This window comes from Procambarus clarkii, chromosome 37 (genome assembly GCF_040958095.1).
Source record: "Procambarus clarkii isolate CNS0578487 chromosome 37, FALCON_Pclarkii_2.0, whole genome shotgun sequence".
Taxonomy (NCBI): domain Eukaryota; kingdom Metazoa; phylum Arthropoda; class Malacostraca; order Decapoda; family Cambaridae; genus Procambarus; species Procambarus clarkii.
This window is the reverse complement of record NC_091186.1, coordinates 7,661,190-7,689,023: the sequence shown is the minus strand read 5'-3', so window position 1 is coordinate 7,689,023 and position 27,834 is coordinate 7,661,190. Positions and strand designations below refer to the sequence as shown.

Here is a 27,834-nt window from a genome sequence, read left to right as displayed (position 1 = left end):
CCCAAGCATCCAGCGAGAACAAAGGGCAGTCCACAAGCCAAGACGAACCCGGAACCTCATAACGAACTTAGTATGGAGGTGAAGAACCAGTCCTGAAGGAAGACGGATCCTTTATAGAGGCATATTCTGGGTCGCGCAGGAGGTAAGCCAAAATGGCTGCCCGCACCTCAGTAGGCGAGGTGCGGGAAGTCAAAAACCTCTGAAAGGACAGAACTGAAGGATCCGCAGGGACACGGAACCAAACCCCGGGAGGAGCTGAACCCTAATCCCAACTCGTATGCAGAGGAAGGAGGGGAAGGAAAACACCACTTTTTGTACCAGTAAACTCCGCTCGGCGGGTCATAAAACCAAGGCGGGGCCCATGGCCCCCAAATCAGCTCCTCCCCAACCCCCGGGAACCTCCTCCACGTCAGGCCCTTGGGGCGAGTCGTCCTCCAAAGCCTCGGCCTCACAAGAAAAACTTGGGGAGGCTGAAATAGCAGGAAGAGAGCGAGCCCACTGGTCAGACCCTGGAGCTATGGCTGGAGGAACAGACTCGAATGCCTCCGTAACCACCCAAGAAGGGGCAACCCACGAAACAGCCTGAGTCTCAGAAACCTCTAAACCCTGCCACAACCCCGAAGCCCCCAGACGCTTAGGAACCAGAAGCATGAGGGGGGGGGGGGGCAAATGAACCACAGCAGGGGAAGAACGAGGGGGCGTGGACTGATCCAAGGCCGATGTGACCAACACCCCCAAGTCCGGGTCCCTATAAGCAAAATGGGACAGCCTCGGGGTATCCGGGGAAGCAACCAACCTAGCACCTTGCAACAACCTTAACCTATCCTGTAGCGCGAGCCACTTGCACCCAAATAATGTCATCATCAGATTGGGTGAACTGAGTCACAAACAAGCAACAAAGCTCACAGGACTCAGGGTCAAATGTGTCACCGACCCAACAGGCAACACGATGGAGGCAAAAACAATGAGCGTCGCCCTGAGACAAGGGGACAGAGTAAACCTCAAACTCTTACAAAGTGCGTGCGGACTCAGGGGTCTCATCCATTGGACCCCGAGTGCCCCAGCGGGGTTTCCCCAGGGCCCCTAGACTGAGTCTGCTAAGGGTAATCCCAGGCAGGGTACTGCTAACTAGCGCCCAAGCTACCAGTCAGCACTGCTAATGCTGAGCCCCCGGGACGTGTCCACTCACGAGGGCGAAGCAGGGGGTAACACCAAACAAAAACAACCCTAATATAAAGGAGGCACACCAAGGCAGACCCCCCCCCCACCAGGCAAAAAGAAAAAGAAAAGAAAAACCTTGCAAGAGGACATCGTACCCAGAGGAAAGAGAGCCAGCCACTGTTATAGGTGAAAACTGGGAAGGACAAGGAGGGGCGGACGGAACCAAAGTCGAAGTGACTCTCACCCACAAGTCTGGGTCACTAAAACCAAAACGGGCCACTCTCGGGGCATCCGGGGGAGCAACTAACCTATCGCATTGCAGCAACCTAAACCTAGCATGCAATGCAGCTGCTGCCTGCACCCTCATATCATAATTAGTAGCATGGGTGAACTGGAAAACATACAAACAACAAACGTCACATGACTCCGGGTCAGAGAAATCACCAACTCTACACGCAGCATGGTGGAGGCACAACTGGTGATTGTCACCTTGAGATTGGGGACAGAGCAACTATCAACCTCACAAAGTGAGAGGGGACTCAAGGGCTCGCATCCATTGAACCTCGGAGACCTGGCGGAGTTTCCCAGGACCCTTAGCCTTGATAAAAAGCAAAGGGAAGCCCAGGCAGGGTACTGCATCCCTGCGCCCAAAACTACCAAACAAACTTCTAAAAGCTGAACCCCCGGGACGTATACACTCACAAGGGGCCTAGCACAGGATACCACAAAGAACACCGATATGTTTGTATGTGTGTGTGTGTATATATATATATATATATATATATATATATATATATATATATATATATATATATATATATATATATATATATATATATGTCGTACCTAGTAGCCAGAACGCACTTCTCAGCCTACTATGCAAGGCCCGATTTGCCTAATAAGCCAAGTTTTCCTGAATTAATATATTTTCTCAATTTTTTTTCTTATGAAATGATAAAGCTACCCATTTCATTATGAATGAGGTCAATTTTTTTTTATTGGAGTTAAAATTAACGTAGATATATGACAGAACCTAACCAACCCTACCTAACCTAACCTAACGTATCTTTATAGGTTAGGTTAGGTTAGGTAGCCGAAAAAGTTAGGTTAGGTTAGGTTAGGTAGGTTAGGTAGTCGAAAAAGAATTAATTCATGAAAACTTGGCTTATTAGGCAAATCGGGCCATGCATAATAGGCTGAGAAGTGCGTTCTGGCTACTAGGTACGACGTTATATATATATATATATATATATATATATATATATATATATATATATATATATATATATATATATATATATATATATATATATATATATATTAGTATATTTTGGTAGCAGTCTTTCCTGTAGACATATATTATTAAATATGACCGAAAAAGTAAGATTAATAATTCTAACACGAATTTTCATCGGTATCATTTTCAAGTATCGGTTCAAGAGAGTGATGAAGTTTCTCCTCCGGTTCTCGTGACCACCCGTGCACAAGCCGCACGTCCACAGCCAGCTGACTCTATTGCTACCGCTGTCCCTCAAGACCCTCAGAAACTACCCCCGCATCTGACCAAGTTGGAGTTCCGTAAGTTGCAGAGGGAAGATCTTACTTTAACACCATTGTTTTTCCAGGCTGAGACTCAATCCGACAGTATTCCTGGGTTCTTCCTAGAGAACGACTTGCTCTACCGCAGATATAGACCCAGTAAACTGAAGGAGGAGGACGATTGGGCCAACACCGAACAACTTGTGATTCCCACCAGCCTGCGGCCCACTATTCTACACCTGGCCCACGGAGCATTCTCCCACTACGGCTTCAACAAGACTTACCATGGGATTCGTCAAGACTACTACTGGCCAGGTATGGTAAACAACGTCAAACAGTACGTAAAACAGTGTCATACATGTCAGATGGCAGGCAAACCGAACGTCTCCATTCCCAGAGCACCACTGATTCCCATACAGGTGCCTGCGGAACCTTTCCACAGACTCATAATAGACTGTGTTGGTCCTTTACCTCGGACCAGTTCAGGTAACGCCTACATCCTAACCATCCTGTGTCCTACCACCAGATTTCCCATAGCAGTTCCAGTGAAGAACATCACGGCTGCTACGGTTATCAAACATCTATTGAAGATCTTCACTCAATACGGATTTCCCAGGGAGATTCAAAGTGACTGTGGCACCAACTCCTCCAGTGTCCTTTTGAAGAGATCACTGGTGAAGTTGGTGCCACAGTCACTTTGAATCTCCCTGGGAAATCCGTATTGAGTGAAGATCTTCAATAGATGTTTGATAACCGTAGCAGCCGTGATGTTCTTCACTGGAACTGCTATGGGAAATCTGGTGGTAGGACACAGGATGGTTAGGATGTAGGCGTTACCTGAACTGGTCCGAGGTAAAGGACCAACACAGTCTATTATGAGTCTGTGGAAAGGTTCCGCAGGCACCTGTATGGGAATCAGTGGTGCTCTGGGAATGGAGACGTTCGGTTTGCCTGCCATCTGACATGTATGACACTGTTTTACGTACTGTTTGACGTTGTTTACCATACCTGGCCAGTAGTAGTCTTGACGAATCCCATGGTAAGTCTTGTTGAAGCCGTAGTGGGAGAATGCTCCGTGGGCCAGGTGTAGAATAGTGGGCCGCAGGCTGGTGGGAATCACAAGTTGTTCGGTGTTGGCCCAATCGTCCTCCTCCTTCAGTTTACTGGGTCTATATCTGCGGTAGAGCAAGTCGTTCTCTAGGAAGAACCCAGGAATACTGTCGGATTGAGTCTCAGCCTGGAAAAACAATGGTGTTAAAGTAAGATCTTCCCTCTGCAACTTACGGAACTCCAACTTGGTCAGATGCGGGGGTAGTTTCTGAGGGTCTTGAGGGACAGCGGTAGCAATAGAGTCAGCTGGCTGTGGACGTGCGGCTTGTGCACGGGTGGTCACGAGAACCGGAGGAGAAACTTCATCACTCTCTTGAACCTCTGCTGGAACATACTCAAGAATAGGATTTATTGGCACAGAGTTACACACCTGGGGTTTGTCCATGACGATCAGGTTGGTCGGTTGCAGGTCTTCTGCCAAGTCGTTGCCTAGGAGAAGTTGCACTCCAGGCATGGGAAAAGGCTTTTCCCTGACGGCGACTTGGACTTCCCCGTTCACGTAGGGACAATCCAGGTGGACTCTGGCGAGAGGGTATGGAGTGGTAGCAGTGAGGTCAGTGATGAAGACTGTTTCCCCGGTGTAGACTATGTTGGGCACAGCCGACTTCAAGATGATCGATTGTAGAGCCGCTGTGTCCCTCAAGATCTTCAATTTGAAACGTCCCTCCGGATTTGAACCGTTGGCAGAGACAGTTCCAGTATACAGGTGGTTACTGAAAAGAGAAAGATCATTAACATCAACACCAACATTCATCACAGGCTTACCGGACTTAGGAGGAGTTGGTTTGGGTCGTTGTTGGTCAGTGGTTCCCTTGTATTGAGACTTACCACACTTGTCTATGGTATGTCCATAGAGTCTACAATACTTGCAGTACAGTTGTGAACCAGCTTGATCGGGGCTCACCTTCTCGTAACTGTACCACGTCTTCTTACTGGAGGATGGTTCAGGTGTCAGCCGGTGGATGAGGCTGTAAGTGTCAGCCGACTTAGCACACTTCAGGTAGTCGGTTTCTTCTTTATCTGCTAAGTAGAGGCGGACAGGAGGCGGCACACGTCTCAAGAATTCTTCAACAAGCATCAGGTTGACGAGTTCTGTAAAAGTAGAGACATGTGCTGCTTCCAGCCATTTCATGAAATACCTCCGTTTCGTGTTAGCAAACTCGAGGAAGGTAGTGGTACTTGCCTTCAGGTGGTCACGGAATTTCCTTCTATAACTTTCAGTAGAGAGGAGGTAGGCGTCTAACACTGCTTGTTTCAGAGTGTGGTAGTCATTCTCAGACGCCAAAGTACTGAGTGTGACTGCAGCTCTACCTGTAAGATGGACTCTGAGAAGTGTGGCCCATTGGTCGACAGGCCAACTGAGTTGATTAGCAAGGGTTTCAAAGGTGGTGAAAAACACATCAACTTCTGCTTCTACAAAGGATGGCATTAACTTACTTGCATGTGATATATTAAAACTGACGGGAAGATTGGCAGTAGCTTGCTGGCGTTGAGCGAGGTGTGAAGTTTCCAACGTGTATTCCCGTTGACGACACTCAAGAGCCAGAGTCGCTTGTTGCTTGTCATGTTCGCGTTGTATTTCCAACTCGCGTTGTTTGGTTTCAAGCTGTAAGCGTTCCCGCTCCTGGAGTGTTTCAAGCTGTACTCGTTCACGTTCACGGAGCATTGCCAACTCACGTTCCTTGAGGGCGATCTCTTCCCTTCGTATGTCAGCTGCTTCCCTTTGCTGTTCACGGGCTTCCCTTTGCTGCTCACGTTCAATCTTGGCCAGCTCTAGTTTGAGTTTCAGCGTTGCCAAATCAGTTTTATCAGCAATATAGTAAGTTTCATGAGTTTCAGAGTCTATCTTACCTTGCTCTAAATAGTAATCCAGCAACAGGTTGTGTAGGTCATTTTTGTTGGCTTGGTAGGGAACTTCTAGTTGATACTCATGTGCAAGAGTTTGTAGTTCAGTCCTCTTGGCACGACTTAAAGTCCCTATTTCACCTGCTGGATTTGCACGGAAAGTTTGGAGACGAAACATGGTGAAATTAGCAAATAAAGGTACACGAATGTTCAATAATGAAATGTCAGAAACAGGACAACGTGGCAACTGGTACCTATCCTATGTGATCTTTAACAATTAACGTTAAGTGAAAGATATTAAATGATTAAATTAAATCAAGGGCGCAGGAAATCTTGTACCCGGTACTCATGTAAGAGAATAAGGGCAAGAAAATCCTACTAACAAATGAAACAGAGTTTCGAAAACAAATGAAACAGTTAAATGCTTCAAAAGTAAAATTGGTAGTCCAAGGATGTAGGCATACCTTGCCAAGTCTCTATAGGACATAAAGCAAGTTTTTCCTACTGAATTTAATATGATACTTACAGAATTAGCGAACTTTTGTGCTCTGAAAAAATAAGCTAATTCCCTACCGTTGTATGTATCATCATCTCTGACTGACGTGTAGGGGTGCGAGGTGTCAACTTGTGACGAGAACTGCTGCTGAGGTCCCAATTCAGCAACTAAAGTTCGAGCTAGAGGAACTATGGCCCTCTTTGTCCTCCTACAGTCAGATTGCAGAAGATTGGGTACTCTTGACCCGGGGCAGACCACAGTACCAGGGTACCAATATGATGATCTGTCAGAATGAGAAATATTCAAGGGACATAGATGGTAAACATGAGTAATAACAAGGAGGGAGAGATGACCAATTAAGAGTATGACTGCGGCCTACAGTCACCACGTAATCCAAAGTTGTCTCACCTTCACTATATGTTACTCTCGTAATGCACAATACACCGCACCTTATAAAAATGAAATTGAATGAAAAATAGTAAAGCTACGTTAACAGAGTTAAATACGCTTACCATAAATTACCACTTGGCACCAGTACCTGAGAGAAGCTCCTAGGACAGGCCCCCATATAACTTGTGACGGTAACGCGTTGGTGTTCGGCTGTCTAAGGCTAGGGGTATGGCCTCGTCACATAGTTATAAAAAAAAATAGAAAAACTGGAACTTCGTCTGTGGTAAGGTAAGGAGAAGACACACAAAACACAAGTAAAACTTTAACAATGAAATTTTAATGACGTTAAATAAATCAAAACATGAAAATAATGCACAAACAAATTCTTATAATAAAATCAATCAAAATAATAAGAATACTTAAATGACACAATGAAAAGTTACGTTAAGGCAAAATAACAAGAAGTGCAATACAAAAGTTAAGTGGGAGGTGCTGGAATATTGGCTTAAAGCCACCACCTCTCTCAGTACACTCTAGAGTCTAGCTGGGAGGAGTGCTGGCTACGAAAGCACTGAACATTCTGAGGACTGATGTTGGGGCGACCCCAGACATCAGGTAGTATTGGGGGGGGCGAGGCAGGTGCAGCCAGACCGGCGACCAATCAGCGGAGCCGTAGCGATCAACGGGTAGTTTGGTGGTTGGAGTTCGAACAGGTGGCTGGCTGCATACGTTTCTGCTCACCCTGGCAAGCCTTGCTGGTGTTGTTGTCGTTGTTGGACATTTCTTCCATAGTCTTTTTATATAATTGTGAAGACGTAATTATGGAGGGAAGAGCAGGCTCAATCTCTTGAAGGAGATTATCGTCACAAGACGATAATCGTGTGACGATCGTGTGACGATAATCTCCTTCAAGAGATTGAGCCTGCTCTTCCCTCCATAATTACGTCTTCACAATTATATAAAAAGACTATGGAAGAAATGTCCAACAACGACAACAACACCAGCAAGGCTTGCCAGGGTGAGCAAAAACGTATGCAGCCAGCCACCTGTTCGGACCCAAATCACCAAACTACATGTTGATCGCTGCCGGCTGCGCTGATTGGTCGCCGGTCTGGCTGCACCTGCACTCGCCCCCCATACTACCTGATGTCTGGGGTCGCCCCAACATCAGTCCTCAGAATGTTCAGTGCTTTCGTAGCCAGCACTCCTCCCAGCTAGACTCTAGCGTGTACTGAGAGAGGTGGTGGCTTTAAGCCAATATTCCAGCACCTCCCACTTAACTTTTGTTGCACTTCTTGTTATTTTGCCTTAACGTAACTTTTCATTGTGTCATTTAAGTATTCTTATTATTTTGATTGATTGATTTTATTATAAGAATTTGTTTGTGCATTATTTTCATGTTTTGATTTATTTAACGTAATTAAAATTTCATTGTTAAAGTTTACTTGTGTTTTGTGTGTCTTCTCCTTACCTTACCACAGACGAAGTTCCAGTTTTTCTATTTTTTTTTATAACTATGTGACGAGGCCATACCCCTAGCCTTAGACAGCCGAACACCAACGCATTACCGTCACAAGTTATATGGGGGCCTGTCCTAGGAGCTTCACTCAGGTACTGGTGCCAAGTGGTAATTTATGGTAAGCGTATTTAACTTTGTTAACGTAGCTTTACTATTTTTCATTCAATTTCATTTTTTATAAGGTGCGGTATATTGTGCATTACGAGAGTAACATATAGTGAAGGTGAGACAACTTTGGATTACGTGGTGACTGTAGGCCGCAGTCATACTCTTAATTGGTCATCTCTCCCTCCTTGTTATTACTCGTATTTACCATCTATGTCCCTTGAATATTTCTCATTCTGACAGATCATCATATTGGTACCCTGGTACTGTGGTCTGCCCCGGGTCAAGAGTACCCAATCTTCTGCAATCTGACTGTAGGAGGACAAAGAGGGCCATAGTTCCTCTAGCTCGAACTTTAGTTGCTGAATTGGGACCTCAGCAGCAGTTCTCGTCACCAGTTGACACCTCGCACCCCTACACGTCAGTCAGAGATGATGATACATACAACGGTAGGGAATTAGCTTATTTTTTCAGAGCACAAAAGTTCGCTAATTCTGTAAGTATCATATTAAATTCAGTGGGAAAAACTTGCTTTATGTCCTTTAGAGACTTGGCAAGGTATGCCTACATCCTTGGACTACCAATTTTACTTTTGAAGCATTTAACTGTTTCATTTGTTTTCGAAACTTTGTTTCATTTGTTAGTAGGATTTTCTTGCCCTTATTCTCTTACATGAGTACCGGGTACAAGATTTCCTGCGCCCTTGATTTAATTTAATCATTTAATATCTTTCACTTAACGTTAATTGTTAAAGATCACACAGGATAGGTACCAGTTGCCACGTTGTCCTGTTTCTGACATTTCATTATTGAACATTCGTGTACCTTTATTTGCTAATTTCACCATGTTTCGTCTCCAAACTTTCCGTGCAAATCCAGCAGGTGAAATAGGGACTTTAAGTCGTGCCAAGAGGACTGAACTACAAACTCTTGCACATGAGTATCAACTAGAAGTTCCCTACCAAGCCAACAAAAATGACCTACACAACCTGTTGCTGGATTACTATTTAGAGCAAGGTAAGATAGACTCTGAAACTCATGAAACTTACTATATTGCAGATAAAACTGATTTGGCAACGCTGAAACTCAAACTAGAGCTGGCCAAGATTGAACGTGAGCAGCAAAGGGAAGCAGCTGCTTTGAGGAGAGAGGAACAAGAACGAGAAATCACCCTCAGAGAACGTGAAGCTGCCTTGAGGAGAGAAGAACACGAACGTGGACTCGCCCTCCAGGAACGTGAGGTTGCACTACTCCAGGAGCGGGAACGAGTACAGCTTGAAACCAAACGACGCGAGTTGGAAATACAACGCGAACATGACAAGCAACAAGCGACTCTGGCTCTTGAGTGTCGTCAACGGGAATACACGTTGGAAACTTCACACCTCGCTCAACGCCAGCAAGCTACTGCCAATCTTCCCGTCAGTTTTAATATATCACATGCAAGTAAGTTAATGCCATCCTTTGTAGAAGCAGAAGTTGATGTGTTCTTTACCACCTTTGAAACCCTTGCTAATCAACTCAGTTGGCCTGTCGACCAATGGGCCACACTTCTCAGAGTCCATCTTACAGGTAGAGCTGCAGTCACACTCAGTACTTTGGCGTCTGAGAATGACTACTACACTCTGAAACAAGCAGTGTTGGACGCCTACCTCCTCTCTACTGAAAGTTATAGAAGGAAATTCCGTGACCACCTGAAGGCAAGTACCACTACCTTCCTCGAGTTTGCCAACACGAAACGGAGGTATTTCATGAAATGGCTGGAAGCAGCACATGTCTCTACTTTTACAGAACTCGTCAACCTGATGCTTGTTGAAGAATTCTTGAGACGTGTGCCGCCTCCTGTCCGCCTCTACTTAGCAGATAAAGAAGAAACCGACTACCTGAAGTGTGCTAAGTCGGCTGACACTTACAGCCTCATCCACCGGCTGACACCTGAACCATCCTCCAGTAAGAAGTCGTGGTACAGTTACGAGAAGGTGAGCCCCGATCAAGCTGGTTCACAACTGTACTGCAAGTATTGTAGACTCTATGGACATACCATAGACAAGTGTGGTAAGTCTCAATACAAGGGAACCACTGACCAACAACGACCCAAACCAACTCCTCCTAAGTCCGGTAAGCCTGTGATGAATGTTGGTGTTGATGTTAATGATCTTTCTCTTTTCAGTAACCACCTGTATACTGGAACTGTCTCTGCCAACGGTTCAAATCCGGAGGGACGTTTCAAATTGAAGATCTTGAGGGACACAGCGGCTCTACAATCGATCATCTTGAAGTCGGCTGTGCCCAACATAGTCTACACCGGGGAAACAGTCTTCATCACTGACCTCACTGCTACCACTCCATACCCTCTCGCCAGAGTCCACCTGGATTGTCCCTACGTGAACGGGGAAGTCCAAGTCGCCGTCAGGGAAAAGCCTTTTCCCATGCCTGGAGTGCAACTTCTCCTAGGCAACGACTTGGCAGAAGACCTGCAACCGACCAACCTGATCGTCATGGACAAACCCCAGGTGTGTAACTCTGTGCCCAGAAACCCTATTCTTGAGTATGTTCCAGCAGAGGTTCAAGAGAGTGATGAAGTTTCTCCTCCGGTTCTCGTGACCACCCGTGCACAAGCCGCACGTCCACAGCCAGCTGACTCTACTGCTACCGCTGTCCCTCAAGACCCTCAGAAACTACCCCCGCATCTGACCAAGTTGGAGTTCCGTAAGTTGCAGAGGGAAGATCTTACTTTAACACCATTGTTTTTCCAGGCTGAGACTCAACCCGACAGTATTCCTGGGTTCTTCCTAGAGAACGACTTGCTCTACCGCAGATATAGACCCAGTAAACTGAAGGAGGAGGACGATTGGGCCAACATCGAACAACTTGTGATTCCCACCAGCCTGCGGCCCACTATTCTACACCTGGCCCACGGAGCATTCTCCCACTACGGCTTCAACAAGACTTACCATGGGATTCGTCAAGACTACTACTGGCCAGGTATGGTAAACAACGTCAAACAGTACGTAAAACAGTGTCATACATGTCAGATGGCAGGCAAACCGAACGTCTCCATTCCCAGAGCACCACTGATTCCCATACAGGTGCCTGCGGAACCTTTCCACAGACTCATAATAGACTGTGTTGGTCCTTTACCTCGGACCAGTTCAGGTAACGCCTACATCCTAACCATCCTGTGTCCTACCACCAGATTTCCCATAGCAGTTCCAGTGAAGAACATCACGGCTGCTACGGTTATCAAACATCTATTGAAGATCTTCACTCAATACGGATTTCCCAGGGAGATTCAAAGTGACTGTGGCACCAACTTCACCAGTGATCTCTTCAAAAGGACACTGGAGGAGTTCAACATCAAACAGGTATTGTCCAGCCCCTATCATCCTGCTTCACAGGGTTCTCTTGAACGTAGTCATCAGACCATCAAAGCACTCTTGAAAAAGTTTTGTAGTGAAACCTCAAAGGATTGGGATAAGCAGATTGACCTAATAATGTGTATTTTCAGAAGTCTCCCCAATGAGTCCCTAGGAGTATCTCCTTATGAGATGCTCTACGGCCGTAAGTGCCGTACTCCCCTTAAGGCTTTCAAAGACTCTCTCAGAGATGCCACCTTCAGTGAGCATCAGAATGTGCCCCAGTTTCTTCAAAACCTTCAACACATTCTAGAGAGAGTCCACCGCTTTGCCCATGCTAATCTATTGAAAGCCCAGGTGAGAATGAAGACTCATTACGACCAGACCAGCAAAGTAAGAAAATTCAAGCCGGGAGACTTCGTCCTTGCTTATTTCCCTATCCCAGGTTCACCTTTACAAAACAGATTTTCAGGACCCTACTGCGTCAAAGAGTGCAGGAATAATAATAATTATGTGATAGAGACTCCAGATAGGCGGCGGAAGACCCAGCTGTGCCACGTCAACCTCCTGAAGCAATATAATGGTACTCCTCCCACTGTCTTGACTAATTATTCCACATTCACAGAACCCTACATCCACAGTGAGACCTTCCCAGCTTCTCCTCCCGAAAGCACTGACAAGGAGTCCGCGCTTTCTAATTCCGAAATCCTTAATGATCTTCCCAAATACTTTCAGGATAATCATAGTGCACCTCTCGTCAAGATCTTCAGAGAACATAAAGAGTTGTTCAGAGATGATCCCCAAGAGTGTAATGTTACCCAGCACGACATCCAACTGCTCCCCGACACCCGGCCGATTCGTCAACCCTTCTACCGAATCAGCCCGAGCAAGAAGGAAGTCATGCGTGCTGAGGTGCAATACCTCTTGGATCATGGACTGGCTACACCTTGTGAGTCCCCCTGGGCCTCACCCTGTATCTTGGTGCCCAAACCCCAAGGTAAGGTGCGGTTGTGCACTGACTATCGTAAACTGAACTCTGTCACTGTCAAGGATGCTTACCCCTTGCCAAGGATAGATGACATCCTTGATGCCATTGGTAGTGCCCAGTACTTGTCCCAAGTGGACTTGCTTAAGGGGTACTATCAAGTGTGTCTAACGGAGCGCGCTAAAGAGATATCTGCCTTCATCACTCCTTTTGGACTTTTCAGATATGAACGCCTTCCTTTCGGACTATGTAATGCCCCGGCCACCTTTCAAAGAGCTGTCAACCGTGTCATCCAGGGCTTGGATAACACATACGCCTACCTGGACGATATCGTCGTAGCCTCCAACTCCTGGAGTGCACATCTGCTCCAGCTGCGACGTCTGTTCTCCAAGCTCCTGACAGCCGGCCTCACCATCAACCTGGGCAAGTCCACTTTCGCGAAAGGTAAAGTGCGTTATCTGGGTCATGTTATTGGGAGTGGCAGCATAGCTCCGTTAGACTCACACACTCAAGCCATCCTACAGTATCCACAGCCTACCACCAGGAAGCAGCTCCTGCGCTTCCTTGGTCTTGCCTCTTACTACCGTAGGTTTGTGAGGAATTTCAGTACAGTCGCCACACCTCTAATTCTATTAACCAGTCCCAAGCAACGGTATAATTGGACCATGCAGCAAACCGTTGCTTTCGAACAACTCAAATTCCTCCTCTGTTCTAACCCCATTCTCGCCTCTCCAGATATCACCAAGCCTTTCGTCCTTCATGTCGACGCCAGTGGTACCGGCGTTGGTGGTGTCCTGATGCAACAACGAGGCGAGGAGGTTCTACCTGTCAGCTACTACAGCTACAAACTGAAACCACACCAGAGGAACTACAGCACTATTGAAAAGGAGCTACTATCCATCGTCCTGAACCTCCAACACTTCGCTCCGTACCTACAAGGCGCCAGGTCTACCACCATCTTCTCAGACCACAACCCTCTCCGCTTCCTACATCAAGCCCAATTCACCAACCAGCGTCTTCTACGATGGGCTCTGTATTTACAAGACTTCAACCTGGAGATCCGCTATATCAAGGGTTCTGACAACACCATAGCCGATGCCCTCTCCAGAGTTTATGAAGTAGAAGCAACTCCATCTAATACTCCACCACATAACGACGTACTTCTTCCAGAACCGCAGGCTTCGGGGGAGAGTTGTGACGATAATCTCCTTCAAGAGATTGAGCCTGCTCTTCCCTCCATAATTACGTCTTCACAATTATATAAAAAGACTATGGAAGAAATGTCCAACAATGACAACAACACCAGCAAGGCTTGCCAGGGTGAGCAAAAACGTATGCAGCCAGCCACCTGTTCGGACCCAAATCACCAAACTACATGTTGATCGCTGCCGGCTGCGCTGATTGGTCGCCGGTCTGGCTGCACCTGCACTCGCCCCCCATACTACCTGATGTCTGGGGTCGCCCCAACATCAGTCCTCAGAATGTTCAGTGCTTTCGTAGCCAGCACTCCTCCCAGCTAGACTCTAGCGTGTACTGAGAGAGGTGGTGGCTTTAAGCCAATATTCCAGCACCTCCCACTTAACTTTTGTTGCACTTCTTGTTATTTTGCCTTAACGTAACTTTTCATTGTGTCATTTAAGTATTCTTATTATTTTGATTGATTGATTTTATTATAAGAATTTGTTTGTGCATTATTTTCATGTTTTGATTTATTTAACGTAATTAAAATTTCATTGTTAAAGTTTACTTGTGTTTTGTGTGTCTTCTCCTTACCTTACCACAGACGAAGTTCCAGTTTTTCTATTTTTTTTTTTATAACTATGTGACGAGGCCATACCCCTAGCCTTAGACAGCCGAACACCAACGCGTTACCGTCACACGATCGACGATAATCTCCTTCAAGAGATTGAGCCTGCTCTTCCCTTCATAATTACGTCGTCACAATTATATAAAAAGACTATGGAAGAAATGTCCAACAACGACAACAACACCAGCAAGGCTTGCCAGGGTGAGCAAAACGTATGCAGCCAGCCACCTGTTCGAACTCCAACCACCAAACTACCCGTTGATCGCTACGACTCCGCTGATTGGTCGCCGGTCTGGCTGCACCTGCACTCGCCCCCCATACTACCTGATGTCTGGGGTCGCCCCAACATCAGTCCTCAGAATGTTCAGTGCTTTCGTAGCCAGCACTCCTCCCAGCTAGACGTTAGCGTGTACTGAGAGAGGTGGTGGCTTTAAGCCAATATTCCAGCACCTCCCACTTACTTTTGTATTGCACTTGTTATTTTGCCTTAACGTAACTTTTCATTTTGTCATCTAATTATTCTTATTATTTTGATTGATTTTATTATAAGAATTTGTTTGTGCATTATTTTCATGTTTTGATTTATTTAACGTAATTAAAATTTCATTGTTAAAGTTTACTTGTGTTTTGTGTGTCTTCTCCTTACCTTACCACAGACGAAGTTCCAGTTTTTTCTATTTTTTTTATAACTATGTGACGAGGCCATACCCCTAGCCTTAAACAGCCGAACACCAACGCGTTACCGTCACAAGTTATATGGGGGCCTGTCCTAGGAGCTTCACTCAGGTACTGGTGCCAAGTGGTAATTTATGGTAAGCGTATTTAACTTTGTTAACGTAGCTTTACTATTTTTCATTCAATTTCATTTTTTATAAGGTGCGGTGTATTGTGCATTACGAGAGTAACATATAGTGAAGGTGAGACAACTTTGGATTACGTGGTGACTGTAGGCCGCAGTCATACTCTTAATTGGTCATCTCTCCCTCCTTGTTATTACTCGTATTTACCATCTATGTCCCTTGAATATTTCTCATTCTGACAGATCATCATATTGGTACCCTGGTACTGTGGTCTGCCCCGGGTCAAGAGTACCCAATCTTCTGCAATCTGACTGTAGGAGGACAAAGAGGGCCATAGTTCCTCTAGCTCGAACTTTAGTTGCTGAATTGGGACCTCAGCAGCAGTTCTCGTCACAAGTTGACACCTCGCACCCCTACACGTCAGTCAGAGATGATGATACATACAACGGTAGGGAATTAGCTTATTTTTTCAGAGCACAAAAGTTCGCTAATTCTGTAAGTATCATATTAAATTCAGTAGGAAAAACTTGCTTTATGTCCTTTAGAGACTTGGCAAGGTATGCCTACATCCTTGGACTACCAATTTTACTTTTGAAGCATTTAACTGTTTCATTTGTTTTCGAAACTTTGTTTCATTTGTTAGTAGGATTTTCTTGCCCTTATTCTCTTACATGAGTACCGGGTACAAGATTTCCTGCGCCCTTGATTTAATTTAATCATTTAATATCTTTCACTTAACGTTAATTGTTAAAGATCACACAGGATAGGTGCCAGTTGCCACGTTGTCCTGTTTCTGACATTTCATTATTGAACATTCGTGTACCTTTATTTGCTAATTTCACCATGTTTCGTCTCCAAACTTTCCGTGCAAATCCAGCAGGTGAAATAGGGACTTTAAGTCGTGCCAAGAGGACTGAATTACAAACTCTTGCACATGAGTATCAACTAGAAGTTCCCTACCAAGCCAACAAAAATGACCTACACAACCTGTTGCTGGATTACTATTTAGAGCAAGGTAAGATAGACTCTGAAACTTACTATATTACAGATAAAACTGATTTGGCAACGCTGAAACTCAAACTAGAGCTGGCCAAGATTGAAGAACGAACAGCTGCCATACGGAGGGAAGAACAAGAACGCGAAGCTGCTTTGAGGAGAGAAGAACATGAACGTGGACTCGCCCTCCAGGAACGTGAGGTTGCACTACTCCAGGAGCGGGAACGAGTACAGCTTGAAACACTCCAGGAGCGGGAACGAGTACAGCTTGAAACCAAACGACGCGAGTTGGAGATGCAACGCGAACATGACAAACAACAAGCGACTCTGGCTTTAGAGTGTCGTCAACGTGAAATCGCCTTGGAAACTTCACACTTCACTCAACGCCAACAAGCTACTGCCAATCTTCCCGTCAGTTTTAATATATCACATGCAAGTAAGTTAATGCCATCCTTTGTAGAAGCAGAAGTTGATGTGTTCTTTACCACCTTTGAAACCCTTGCTAATCAACTCAGTTGGCCTGTCGACCAATGGGCCACACTTCTCAGAGTCCATCTTACAGGTAGAGCTGCAGTCACACTCAGTACTTTGGCGTCTGAGAATGACTACTACACTCTGAAACAAGCAGTGTTGGACGCCTACCTCCTCTCTACTGAAAGTTATAGAAGGAAATTCCGTGACCACCTGAAGGCAAGTACCACTACCTTCCTCGAGTTTGCTAACACGAAACGGAGGTATTTCATGAAATGGCTGGAAGCAGCACATGTCTCTACTTTTACAGAACTCGTCAACCTGATGCTTGTTGAAGAATTCTTGAGACGTGTGCCGCCTCCTGTCCGCCTCTACTTAGCAGATAAAGAAGAAACCGACTACCTGAAGTGTGCTAAGTCGGCTGACACTTACAGCCTCATCCACCGGCTGACACCTGAACCATCCTCCAGTAAGAAGTCGTGGTACAGTTACGAGAAGGTGAGCCCCGATCAAGCTGGTTCACAACTGTACTGCAAGTATTGTAGACTCTATGGACATACCATAGACAAGTGTGGTAAGTCTCAATACAAGGGAACCACTGACCAACAACGACCCAAACCAACTCCTCCTAAGTCCGGTAAGCCTGTGATGAATGTTGGTGTTGATGTTAATGATCTTTCTCTTTTCAGTAACCACCTGTATACTGGAACTGTCTCTGCCAACGGTTCAAATCCGGAGGGACGTTTCAAATTGAAGATCTTGAGGGACACAGCGGCTCTACAATTGATCATCTTGAAGTCGGCTGTGCCCAACATAGTCTACACCGGGGAAACAGTCTTCATCACTGACCTCACTGCTACCACTCCATACCCTCTCGCCAGAGTCCACCTGAATTGTCCCTACGTGAACGGGGAAGTCCAAGTCGCCGTCAGGGAAAAGCCTTTTCCCATGCCTGGAGTGCAACTTCTCCTAGGCAACGACTTGGCAGAAGACCTGCAACCGACCAACCTGATCGTCATGGACAAACCCCAGGTGTGTAACTCTGTGCCAATAAATCCTATTCTTGAGTATGTTCCAGCAGAGGTTCAAGAGAGTGATGAAGTTTCTCCTCCGGTTCTCGTGACCACCCGTGCACAAGCCGCACGTCCACAGCCAGCTGACTCTACTGCTACCGCTGTCCCTCAAGACCCTCAGAAACTACCCCCGCATCTGACCAAGTTGGAGTTCCGTAAGTTGCAGAGGGAAGATCTTACTTTAACACCATTGTTTTTCCAGGCTGAGACTCAACCCGACAGTATTCCTGGGTTCTTCCTAGAGAACGACTTGCTCTACCGCCGATATAGACCCAGTAAACTGAAGGAGGAGGACGATTGGGCCAACATCGAACAACTTGTGATTCCCACCAGCCTGCGGCCCACTATTCTACACCTGGCCCACGGAGCATTCTCCCACTACGGCTTCAACAAGACTTACCATGGGATTCGTCAAGACTACTACTGGCCAGGTATGGTAAATAGCGTCAAACAGTACGTAAAACAGTGTCATACATGTCAGATGGCAGGCAAACCGAACGTCTCCATTCCCAGAGCACCACTGATTCCCATACAGGTGCCTGCGGAACCTTTCCACAGACTCATAATAGACTGTGTTGGTCCTTTACCTCGGACCAGTTCAGGTAACGCCTACATCCTAACCATCCTGTGACCTACCACCAGATTTCCCATAGCAGTTCCAGTGAAGAACATCACGGCTGCTACGGTTATCAAACATCTATTGAAGATCTTCACTCAATACGGATTTCCCAGGGAGATTCAAAGTGACTGTGGCACCAACTTCACCAGTGATCTCTTCAAAAGGACACTGGAGGAGTTCAACATCAAACAGGTATTGTCCAGCCCCTATCATCCTGCTTCACAGGGTTCTCTTGAACGTAGTCATCAGACCATCAAAGCACTCTTGAAAAAGTTTTGTAGTGAAACCACAAAGGATTGGGATAAGCAGATTGACCTAATAATGTGTATTTTCAGAAGTCTCCCCAATGAGTCCCTAGGAGTATCTCCTTATGAGATGCTCTACGGCCGTAAGTGCCGTACTCCCCTTAAGGCTTTCAAAGACTCTCTCAGAGATGCCACCTTCAGTGAGCATCAGAATGTGCCCCAGTTTCTTCAAAACCTTCAACACATTCTAGAGAGAGTCCACCGCTTTGCCCATGATAATCTATTGAAAGCCCAGGTGAGAATGAAGACTCATTACGACCAGACCAGCAAAGTAAGAAAATTCAAGCCGGGAGACTTCGTCCTTGCCTATTTCCCTATCCCAGGTTCACCTTTACAAAACAGATTTTCAGGACCCTACTGCGTCAAAGAGTGCAGAAGCAACAACACATACGTCATAGAGACTCCAGATAGGCGGCGGAAGACCCAGCTGTGCCACGTCAACCTCCTGAAGCAATATAATGGTACTCCTCCCACTGTCTTGATTAATTGTTCTACCTTCACAGAACCCTACATCCACAGTGAGACCATCCCGGCTTCTTCTCCCGAAAGCACTGACAAGGAGTCGGCGCTTTCTAATTCCAAAATCCTTAATGATCTTCCCAAATGCTTTCAGGATAATACTCGTGCTCCTATGCCCTCTTCTAATTCCACTCTCACCTCGTCAGATAAGCCCTACATCCTCCATGTCGACGCCAATGGTACCGACGATGGTGGTGTCGTGATGCAGCAACGAGGCAAGAAGAATACACCTGTCAGCGACTACTGCTACAAGGAACGACGGAACAATTGGCAAGGAGCTACTCTTCCTCATCCTGAAGCTTCAGCACTTCACTCCACACCTGAAAAGTGCTCGGTCCACCATCAATACGGACCACACCACCCTACACCTCCTGCAGCACGCCCACTTCTCATCTCAACGTCTTCTACTATGGGCTTGCTAACTGCAGAAATTCAACCTGGAGACACGCTATACCAAGAGTCTGACAACATCTTAGCCCATGATCTCTCCAGAGTTTATGAAGTAGAAGCAACTCCATCTAATACTCCACCACATAACGACGTACTTCTTCCAGAACCGCAGGCTTCGGGGGAGAGTTGTGACGATAATCTCCTTCAAGAGATTGAGCCTGCTCTTCCCTTCATAATTACGTCGTCACAATTATATAAAAAGACTGTGGAAGAAATGTCCAACAACGACAACAACACCAGCAAGGCTTGCCAGGGTGAGCAAAACGTATGCAGCCAGCCACCTGTTCGAACTCCAACCACCAAACTACCCGTTGATCGCTACGACTCCGCTGATTGGTCGCCGGTCTGGCTGCACCTGCACTCGCCCCCCATACTACCTGATGTCTGGGGTCGCCCCAACATCAGTCCTCAGAATGTTCAGTGCTTTCGTAGCCAGCACTCCTCCCAGCTAGACGTTAGCGTGTACTGAGAGAGGTGGTGGCTTTAAGCCAATATTCCAGCACCTCCCACTTACTTTTGTATTGCACTTGTTATTTTGCCTTAACGTAACTTTTCATTTTGTCATCTAATTATTCTTATTATTTTGATTGATTTTATTATAAGAATTTGTTTGTGCATTATTTTCATGTTTTGATTTATTTAACGTAATTAAAATTTCATTGTTAAAGTTTACTTGTGTTTTGTGTGTCTTCTCCTTACCTTACCACAGACGAAGTTCCAGTTTTTTCTATTTTTTTTATAACTATGTGACGAGGCCATACCCCTAGCCTTAAACAGCCGAACACCAACGCGTTACCGTCACATATAACCGAACCCATATAACTTGTGACGGTAACGCGTTGGTGTTCGGCTGTTTAAGGCTAGGGGTATGGCCTCGTCACATAGTTATAAAAAAAAATAGAAAAAACTGGAACTTCGTCTGTGGTAACGTAAGGAGAAGACACACAAAACACAAGTAAACTTTAACAATGAAATTTTAATTACGTTAAATAAATCAAAACATGAAAATAATGCACAAACAAATATGTATAATAAAATCAATCAATCAAAATAATAAGAATACTTAAATGACAAAATGAAAAGTTACGTTAAGGCAAAATAACAAGAAGTGCAACACAAAGGTAAGTGGGAGGTGCTGGAATATTGGCTTAAAGCCACCACCTCTCTCAGTACACGCTAACGTCTAGCTGGGAGGAGTGCTGGCTACGAAAGCACTGAACATTCTGAGGACTGATGTTGGGGCGACCCCAGACATCAGGTAGTATTGGGGGGGGCGAGGCAGGTGCAGCCAGACCGGCGACCAATCAGCGGAGCCGTAGCGATCAACGGGTAGTTTGGTGGTTGGAGTTCGAACAGGTGGCTGGCTGCATACGTTTCTGCTCACCCTGGCAAGCCTTGCTGGTGTTGTTGTCGTTGTTGGACATTTCTTCCATAGTCTTTTATATAATTGTGACGACGTAATTATGAAGGGAAGAGCAGGCTCAATCTCTTGAAGGAGATTATTGTCACAATATATATATATATATATATATATATATATATATATATATATATATATGTCATACCTAGTAGCCAGAACGCACTTCTCAGCCTACTATGCAAGGCCCGATTTGCCTAATAAGCCAAGTTTTCCTGAATTAATATATTTTCTCAATTTTTTTTCTTATGAAATGATAAAGCTACCCATTTCATTATGAATGAGGTCAATTTTTTTTTATTGGAGTTAAAATTAACGTAGATATATGACAGAACCTAACCAACCCTACCTAACCTAACCTAACGTATCTTTATAGGTTAGGTTAGGTAGCCGAAAAAGTTAGGTTAGGTTAGGTTAGGTAGGTTAGGTAGTCGAAAAAGAATTAATTCATGAAAACTTGGCTTATTAGGCAAATCGGGCCATGCATAATAGGCTGAGAAGTGCGTTCTGGCTACTAGGTACGACATTATATATATATATATATATATATATATATATATATATATATATATATATATATTAGTATATTTTGGTAGCAGTCTTTCCTGTAGACATATATTATTAAATATGACCGAAAAAGTAAGATTAATAATTCTAACACGAATTTTCTCAATCTTTCGTACATTTCACTGTTGGAGGTAAATCAAAAATCAATTCTCCAAAATTCATTTTTATTTCTAGTCTGATGCGACACGAGCGCGTTTCGTAAAACTTATTACATTTTCAAAGACTTTAGTTTACAAATACACAACTGAATAGAACTTACGCATCTCCGACTTTGTTTATATCTACATTTGAGAGAGGTGGATGGGGTGAGGTGGCATTAATAGGGTATTAATTTCATCAACACAAGACAGAACAAGAGGTGGCATTAATAGGGTATTAATTTCATCAACACAAGACAGAACACGAAACAATGGGTATTGAATAGAAGTGATTGTAGAAAGCCTATTGGTCCATATTTCTTGATGCTTCTATATTGGAGCGGAGTCTTGAGGTGGGTAGAATATAGTTGTGCATTAATTGGCTGTTGATTGCTGGTGTTGACTTCTTGATGTGTAGTGCCTCGCAAACGTCAAGCCGCCTGCTATCGCTGTATCTATCGATGATTTCTGTGTTGTTTACTAGGATTTCTCTGGCGATGGTTTGGTTGTGGGAAGAGATTATATGTTCCTTAATGGAGCCCTGTTGCTTATGCATCGTTAAACGCCTAGAAAGAGATGTTGTTGTCTTGCCTATATACTGGGTTTTTTGGAGCTTACAGTCCCCAAGAGGGCATTTGAAGGCATAGACGACGTTAGTCTCTTTTAAAGCGTTCTGTTTTGTGTCTGGAGAGTTTCTCATGAGTAGGCTGGCCGTTTTTCTGGTTTTATAGTAAATCGTCAGTTGTATCCTCTGATTTTTGTCTGTAGGCTGTAGGGATAACGTTTCTATTAACAATATCTTTCAGGACCCTTTCCTTCGTTTTATGAGCTGTGGAAAACAAGTTCCTGTAAAATAGTCTAATAGGGGGTATAGGTGTTGTGTTAGTTGTCTCTTCAGAGGTTGCATGGCGTTTCACTTTCCTTCTTATGATGTCTTCGACGAAACCATTGGAGAAGCCGTTGTTGACTAGGACCTGCCTTACCCTACAGAGTTCTTCGTCGACTTGCTTCCATTCTGAGCTGTGGCTGAGAGCACAGTCGACATATGCGTTAACAACACTCCTCTTGTACCTGTCTGGGCAGTCGCTGTTGGCATTTAGGCACATTCCTATGTTCGTTTCCTTAGTGTAGACTGCAGTGTGGAAACCTCCGCTCTTTTCCATGACTGTTACATCTAGAAAGGGCAGCTTCCCATCCTTTTCCATCTCGTAAGTGAAACGCAGCACGGAACTCTGCTCAAATGCCTCCTTCAGCTCCTGCAGATGTCTGACATCAGGTACCTGTGTAAAAATGTCGTCAACATACCTGCAGTATATGGCCGATTTCAAGTTTATGTCGACTAAGACTTTTTGCTCGATGGTACCCATGTAGAAGTTTGCAAACAGGACACCTAGGGGAGAACCCATGGCGACCCCATCTACTTGCTTATACATGTGCCCATCCGGGCTCAAGAAGGGTGCCTCTTTAGTACAAGCTTGGAGTAGTTTCCTCAGAATATTTTCTGGTATGTCAAGAGGAGTACAGGCTGGATCACGATACACTGTTGGCTATCATCCCGATTGTCTCGTCCACAGGTACGTTGGTAAACAGCGATTCTACGTCCAACGAGGCTCTTATCCCTGTGGCCCGTGTGCCCCGCAGTAAGTCAACAAATTCCTTTTGGAGACTTCAGGCTGAAGGCGCAAGGAACATAAGGAGTCAGCAGGCCGTTGAGTCGCTTCGCCAGTCTGTACGAGGGTGTGGGTATCTCGCTAATGATTGGCCGAAGTGGGTTTTCAGGCTTGTGTGTCTTGACATTTCCATACGCATATCCAGGTTTATATTCCCCAATGATCTTTGGCAGGTGGAGTCCGGATTTCTTGGCGTTCACAGTTTCGATCAGTTTGTTGACCTTTGCTTTTAATTCGGTTGTAATCCAGCCTGTACTCCTCTTGACATACCAGAAAATATTCTGAGGAAACTACTCCAAGCTTGTACTAAAGAGGCACCCTTCTTGAGCCCGGATGGGCACATGTATAAGCAAGTAGATGGGGTCGCCATGGGTTCTCCCCTAGGTGTCCTGTTTGCAAACTTCTACATGGGTACCATCGAGCAAAAAGTCTTAGTCGACATGAACTTGAAATCGGCCATATACTGCAGGTATGTTGACGACATTTGTACACAGGTACCTGATGTCAGACATCTGCAGGAGCTGAAGGATGCATTTGAGCAGAGTTCCGTGCTGCGTTTCACTTACGAGATGGAAAAGGATGGGAAGCTGCCCTTTCTAGATGTAACAGTCATGGAAAAGAGCGGAGGTTTCCACACTGCAGTCTACACTAAGGAAACGAACATAGGAATGTGCCTAAATGCCAACAGCGACTGCCCAGACAGGTACAAGAGGAGTGTTGTTAACGCATATGTCGACCGTGCTCTCAGCCACAGCTCAGAATGGAAGCAAGTCGACGAAGAACTCTGTAGGGTAAGGCAGGTCCTAGTCAACAACGGCTTCTCCAATGGTTTCGTCGAAGACATCATAAGAAGGAAAGTGAAACGCCATGCAACCTCTGAAGAGACAACTAACACAACACCTATACCCCCTATTAGACTATTTTACAGGAACTTCTTTTCCACAGCTCATAAAACGGAGGAAAGGGTCCTGAAAGATATTGTTAATAGAAACGTTATCCCTACAGACAAAAATCAGAGGATACAACTGACGATTTACTATAAAACCAGAAAAACGGCCAGCCTACTCATGAGAAACTCTCCAGACACAAAACAGAACGCTTTAACCCTTACACTGCTCAGGGGTCATATGGGCATTTACACCCCTGTGCACAAGAAAAAAAAAAATTCAAATATTTTTTTTCGTCTTCTAAACATGTTAATTTGAGTCTCCTGAGCACGGGAAAAATAATAAAAAAATTCTATTATACATACCAATGACACAATTGAGCCGAGAAGTTGGCCGATGACGTCACAGATTGTGAGCGCTCAAGGGTGCTGCGTCAGCCAGCTGTCACTCACGGCCGCTCGCACGGCCCGAGTTGCCGCGAATTTATTTTCGCGGAATTATTTACAGTATTCTTGGGTCATTTTACTCCAATTTTTTTCGCTAGTATTGTTCCAATTATTAGCAATAGACGTTGTATTATAATAAAAATGGTATAAACTCACTAAGCGCTCACATATTAGTGTCACAAGTATTCCCACCAAAATGGTATAATTTACAGGAAATATTCAATGTATTTGGGTTTTTTTCAATATAAACACAAAAATAAACTTGATATGTACATTTATTTACCAAAGAATTACACATTTAGTACTCCAGGAGACTGTGATACTGTGCGAAACAGTCGATATGGCACAGAGGGACGGCACACGCTTCGCACCATGTCAACACCAATTTGCGTTTCTGTGGCCTCAATTTGGTACTGGAACACACAACACACCGACGCTGGCCTGCTGCACGAGCTCCAGTTGGTGGTAATTTCTTGATTTGATGTATCAGAAAGGCCTCCCTGTAAGCGAGCCTGGGTGCAGGAGCATGGTTCAGTACTGGGTCTCAAATGGGTCTTTGTATACCAGGTGTGTCCTTGCCAAATTTACCTAGCAACTGTTTCACAACTTGGAAACTGAACGAACGGAAATATGGTTTTCTACCTGTCTTCACAAGAAACATTGTAACTGTTCAGCATTGTTACATCAATAAGGTGAAAAATCATTTTCTTTGTCCACTTCACTGTTTTACGTACACACTCTACAGCACCCACCATCATGTCACATTTATCAACTAAACGCATGTTGATGTTGTAGTCCATCACACAATCTGGCTTGTATATTATTTGCTTTGTTGTTCTGTTCACCTTGCCACTGTCTACCATTGTACCAGGGTGAATGGTGGTCAACACGTTCACTTCACGTCTGTCTTTCCACCGCACTGAAAGCATTGCACCACTTTTTCTTACCTCGCAGTCACCTACTTGCATAGCAGTATCAAACACAGGCATTTCCTTTCGTTTTGGCTTTACTGTTCCACACACTCCAGTCTTATTATCCAGCAAGAATTTCGTTAGCAAGGGACTGGTATAATAGTTATCTGTGTACAATATGTGGCCCTTGTTCAGATATGGTGCAAGCAGTGACTTCACCACACTACCTGAGAAGCCATGTTCGTCATTAGCAGGGATATCTATATTTGTGGCTGAATAAAGTATCATGTGTAACACCATTCCTGATTCACAGTCACAGAGCACAAAGAATTTCAGTCCAAATCGGTGACGTTTTGAGGGAATATACTGCTTGAAGGCAGCACGTCCTTTGAAAAGCACCAGGGATTCATCAATAACCAGCTTCTGAGCTGGTACGTAGTAATCTCGGAACTTTCCAATCAGGTCATTTAGCACGTGCCTCACCCTCCAAAGCCTATCACCCTGTCTCTCGTCTGCATTATTTGCAAAATGAATGCACCGTAGGATCAACAGAAATCTGTCTCGGGACATATATTTCCCGAACAATGGTGTTGGAACAGAGTTGTCTTTGCTCCAATAATCTGAAATTACGTGTTTCACACAATGTTTCATCAACATGCAAATTGCGAAAAACACATACATCTCATCAACAGTTGTCTCTTTCCAACGCTGTAGTCGCGAAAATTCTGAAACTTCCTCACCTTCGATGAGATCATCCGCAAGTCTGTTCGTTTCGTGAACAATGTGTTTCATTAGCGGCTCATCGAAATATGCAGTAAAGAAGTCCATTTCACACATTTCGTCACCAGTATCAGGGAAAAGATCAGTAATTCCCACATCTCTGTTATCAAAGTCGGGAATTTGTGGAACAAAATCTTCCCCATCACTCCACACACACAAACCTGCTGCCTTCCGAGAGCCATTAACTGCACCACGGCGAGGAATCCGGGGACCAGGAGCTGAAGCACGCATTGTAACAGTAGGGGCAGGAACGGTAGATGAGGAAAAAGATGTGGAACATGAGGGAATTTGTTCCTCATTGTCGCCATATTGTCCCATGCGGCGGCGCTTGGCTGGGCGGGCAGCTGATGCGGCGAAACTTGTACTGGCACTGGGGGTAACACTATTCTCCAACTCTTCATCACTAAAGCCTGAGAAAGATTCACTTGTTTCAGACTCGTCAATCGTATCATAAACGTGCAGTGGTATAAATGAACGACGTGCTTGGGCGCGGGGTGGTGTTGAGTGGTGTTGAGTAGCAGCCACGAGAGGCATCCTCACCCTCGTGGCACCCACATGTTCCCCCTCACTATCCGTTGTTTCGATTTCTTCTGGCTGGGTATAATCTTCATCTATATCTGAGTCGTCAATATCAGACTCATCAACGTCCTTGAACAATTCATCTGCAATTTCGTCTTCGGTCAAGGACTGCGCGGCGCGGAGCGCTGGGCGAGGTCGCACGCTGGGTCGTGATGCGCTCGCCATGGTGTCTGGCCACTAAGGCCTGTGAAACAAAGGAGGCCTGCTCTGGATTTTTTTTCAAAATGGCGTCTGTTTACAATCGCCCCTGGCTACGGTATGGGTGACCCCTTTACACTGCGGGACGTTTGAATCGTGCCTGGCACCCTTTGGCGTATATATACGCCATGCGCACGGTGGGACATGTTACTCATGGCGTATATATACGCCATGCGCAGTTTAAGGGTTAAAAGAGACTAACGTCGTCTATGCCTTCAAATGCCCTCTTGGGGACTGTAAGCTCCAAAAAACCCAGTATATAGGCAAGACAACAACATCTCTTTCTAGGCGTTTAATGATGCATAAGCAACAGGGCTCCATTAAGGAACATATAATCTCTTCCCACAACCAAACCATCGCCAGAGAAATCCTAGTAAACAACACAGAAATCATCGATAGATACAGCGATAGCAGGCGGCTTGACGTTTGCGAGGCACAACACATCAAGAAGTCAACACCAGCAATCAACAGCCAATTAATGCACAACTATATTCTACCCACCTCAAGACTCCGCTCCAATATAGAAGCATCAAGAAATATGGACCAATAGGCTTTCTACAATCACTTCTATTCAATACCCATTGTTTCGTGTTCTGTCTTGTGTTGATGAAATTAATACCCTATTAATGCCACCTCACCCCATCCACCTCTCTCAAATGTAGATATAAACAAAGTCGGAGATGCGTAAGTTCTATTCAGT

General features: G+C 45.1%; 1 protein-coding gene across 1 annotated transcript; it reads right to left on the bottom strand.

Annotated features, from left to right (window-relative positions):
- Window positions 1-67: 67 nt before the first annotated feature.
- On the bottom strand, window positions 68-27,101 carry LOC138372110 (piggyBac transposable element-derived protein 4-like). The gene is made up of 3 exons (XM_069337399.1): window positions 26,519-27,101; window positions 25,977-26,197; window positions 68-199 (listed from the first exon to the last, which is right to left on the bottom strand). The coding sequence occupies exons 1-3, from the start codon at window positions 27,099-27,101 to the stop codon at window positions 68-70; spliced, it is 936 nt and encodes a 311-aa protein (XP_069193500.1).
- Between the last annotated feature and the right edge of the window lie 733 nt (window positions 27,102-27,834).

Bases quoted from the DNA above. Each gene is read 5' to 3' on its own strand.
- LOC138372110 (XM_069337399.1), bottom strand. From the start codon at position 27,101: ATGGCGAGCGCATCACGACCCAGCGTGCGACCTCGCCCAGCGCTCCGC. The intron at 26,198-26,518 runs GTTTGTGTGTGT...ACGTAATTTCAG, and splicing joins TGGCTCTCGGAAGGCAGCAG to ATTATTGGAGCAAAGACAAC. The intron at 200-25,976 runs GTGCTTTTCAAA...CTGTCCTTTCAG, and splicing joins TGGTTATTGATGAATCCCTG to AGGTTTTTGACTTCCCGCAC.